We start from the raw sequence: 2547 nt of genomic DNA, 5'->3' as shown, positions 1-2547 counted from the left end.
CATTAGGTTTCGATTTGAGCCAATTTGGATCGAATCAATTCCAACTAAATCAATAGGGTAAGGGATCTACAAGCCTTTCCCAAGTCAATTATAAATGGCCAGGATAAATCTAGATCCCAATTCTTGATTTCTAAACCTTGAATAAAAGAGACATTTACTCTAAGAGTGAGTTTTTCTTAAGCCAAGGTGAAAGGAGTTCCTTAACTATGGCTTTGGAGACAAATTATAATTTTCTTTTATAATCTTATTTCCCTTTCGTGATCATTGATCCAACGATATAGACTACCTCAAATCATGATTGGCAAAGAATAATTTTAAAGAGTTCAAGAGTTCAAAAGTTCAAGAGTTCAACTCTCCTTGGCCTTACCTCTAAAAATTAAAAGAAGACTGAAGAAACCACATAATTTAATGAGAGATAAAGAGAGTCATATCCAAAAGCAAAATATTCTCTTCGGTTCGGAGTTCGGATCCCGGACTCGGGACAGGACCCGCATTTTAACAACAACTACTTTTATCAGATAAGCCTGATTCAGATAATAACAATAACTTCGTCACTCAAGACATTCTTTACCCGTTAGTGCTACGCTAGCTATGGCGCTTCGCGTTGACGAGAGAGCCCACCGTCCGTTTTCTCACTTCTCAGATATATAGATAGTCGTGGATTTTGAAAATAATAGATTGCTTATTTCAATACACCAAGTCCAACGCCTTATCTTCATCTCGAAGTCGATCCCGGTGAACACAAAGCCGCCTTCACTCCTCTCTTCTTCGATTTTATCTCTGCGATTCATTCTTCCAAGCCCTAATTTCAGTCATTCGGATCACTTGATTGTATCTCCATCTCTGTATCTGAATCCGTCACCTGATCATTTTCTGCAACTACTTTTTTTTTTCCTTCCCGGATTAAGAACCCTAATTTCTGCTTCTTTTCTAGTTCCATGGATATGATGTTTATGCGTTTTATCTGGATTTAGCGTCTGAGGGACAAGTAAAGTACTTGATAGAAGAAGAAGAGATACTAGTTTTTGTCAAATGTCGGTGGAGAGGTCGTTTGAAGCATGGGAAGAGATGCAGCGCCATGGACACGATTTGGCGGATCGGCTCGCGCAGGGCTTCTCGGGGTTGCTTCAATCTCACATAAATACTCCCTCATTCACGTGGCCAAGTCCGCATAAAGCGAAGCTATTTGATGTTGAATTCCCATCTCAGAGTTTTGGGAAGAGGGATTTTGGACTAGCTGTGGATAACTCTGCTATCAGTGGGGTTTCCGCGATCTTTGATATTGGAAATAGATTAGGCCAAGCTGGGGCTGAGTTTGGGGCTTGCTTGAATGACGTCGTGCATCAGTTTTTTCGGAGGTTGCCGGTGCCATTTCGGCAAGATGAGAACGAGGCAGTATCTCTCAGGGTAGATTTGGGTAGCCAAAGAAGAGAAATTGTTCTGGATAGGCAAAAAGAAGAGATTGAATCACTTGCAGAGCAGTTTAGGGATTATGGATTTGCAGAGAACAATGGTGCATCGGATGAATTACCAGATGAAGAAAGATTACTCTTGAATCTAAAATCCTCTGGACGCTTTGAAAAACCACAGGTAAAATTGTTATGGCCAATCTATTCATGGCTTACGGCACCCCACATCTTCTTTTTATGGGTGTTTGCGATCATTTTGGTCATCTCTCTTTCAAAATAACAATATTTGGCCTTCGATTTGAACTTCCAAATCCATTAAAATTTTCTTCCTCATAGAGATGTCGTTTTGCTACTGTCTGTTGGTCTCGGTAGGATCTTAATGGTGTCCGAACCTTGAAGTTTGCTCCTCTCAAGTTTGCTCCATCTTTGGAATTGTTCATGTTAACTCTTGGTTTAAATTGTTTCTATGAGATGCTTTTCTATTATTCCCTACCCCCTAGATAAATCGAATACAATCATTTAAGTAGTATATAAGTTTGCAATTCTTTGTCCATTCTTTCTGTACAAGTTATAGCTTGCTCAAAATCTTTATTGCTATGGAAATTGGAAAGAATTGTCAAAAGCGATGCTGTGCTGATGCAGGCAAGCATTAATGTTACATCAACATATGACAGTAGAACGCATGATGTTGAAAGTTCTTTAATTGCAAGGGGGGACCTGTGGAGAGCAGAAGTATCACATGGAGGTTCCAGTTCGGGGAATGAGAATTCACCTCTCTTCCTTATTCAACTTGGACCTGTCCTGTTTGTTCGCGATACAACACTTCTTCTGCCAGTTCACTTATCAAAGCAGCACTTGATTTGGTATGGGTATGATCGCAAGGTAAGACTGTTCTCCCATTTTTGGAGTTATTTGCAGCAATGAACATGTTCACAATGGAAGTATTCCTAGATGCTTAAGCATGTGGAGACATTAAACTGATAAAATAAATTTGCATTTCTTATCATATTTATGCATTTGCCTATTGACAAATTCTGTATCATGCACTCATGTAGTTTTGTTTTGAAAACCATATCTAAACTCCCCTCCCCCCTGATTCCCTTGGAAAAACAAATCTAAATTACCCCTAGTCGCCTCC

The 2547-nt window shown here is 39.6% G+C and overlaps 1 protein-coding gene across 1 annotated transcript in view; it reads left to right on the top strand.

Moving 5' to 3' along the window:
- The first annotated feature begins 552 nt into the window (after nucleotides 1-552).
- Nucleotides 553-2547, top strand: part of LOC122059758 — a 27228-nt gene continuing 25233 nt past the window's right edge. The window contains exons 1-2 of the mRNA XM_042622797.1: nucleotides 553-1590; nucleotides 2052-2291. Of these exons, the coding sequence (XP_042478731.1) occupies nucleotides 1033-1590; nucleotides 2052-2291 (798 nt within the window). The 5' untranslated portion in view covers nucleotides 553-1032. The remainder of the gene's footprint in view (nucleotides 1591-2051; nucleotides 2292-2547) is intronic.

The sequence above is a fragment of the Macadamia integrifolia genome, chromosome 13, assembly GCF_013358625.1.
Source record: "Macadamia integrifolia cultivar HAES 741 chromosome 13, SCU_Mint_v3, whole genome shotgun sequence".
Lineage (NCBI taxonomy): Eukaryota > Viridiplantae > Streptophyta > Magnoliopsida > Proteales > Proteaceae > Macadamia > Macadamia integrifolia.
The sequence above is the reverse complement of the archived record's forward strand: the minus strand, read 5'-3'. Positions and strand labels throughout refer to the sequence as shown.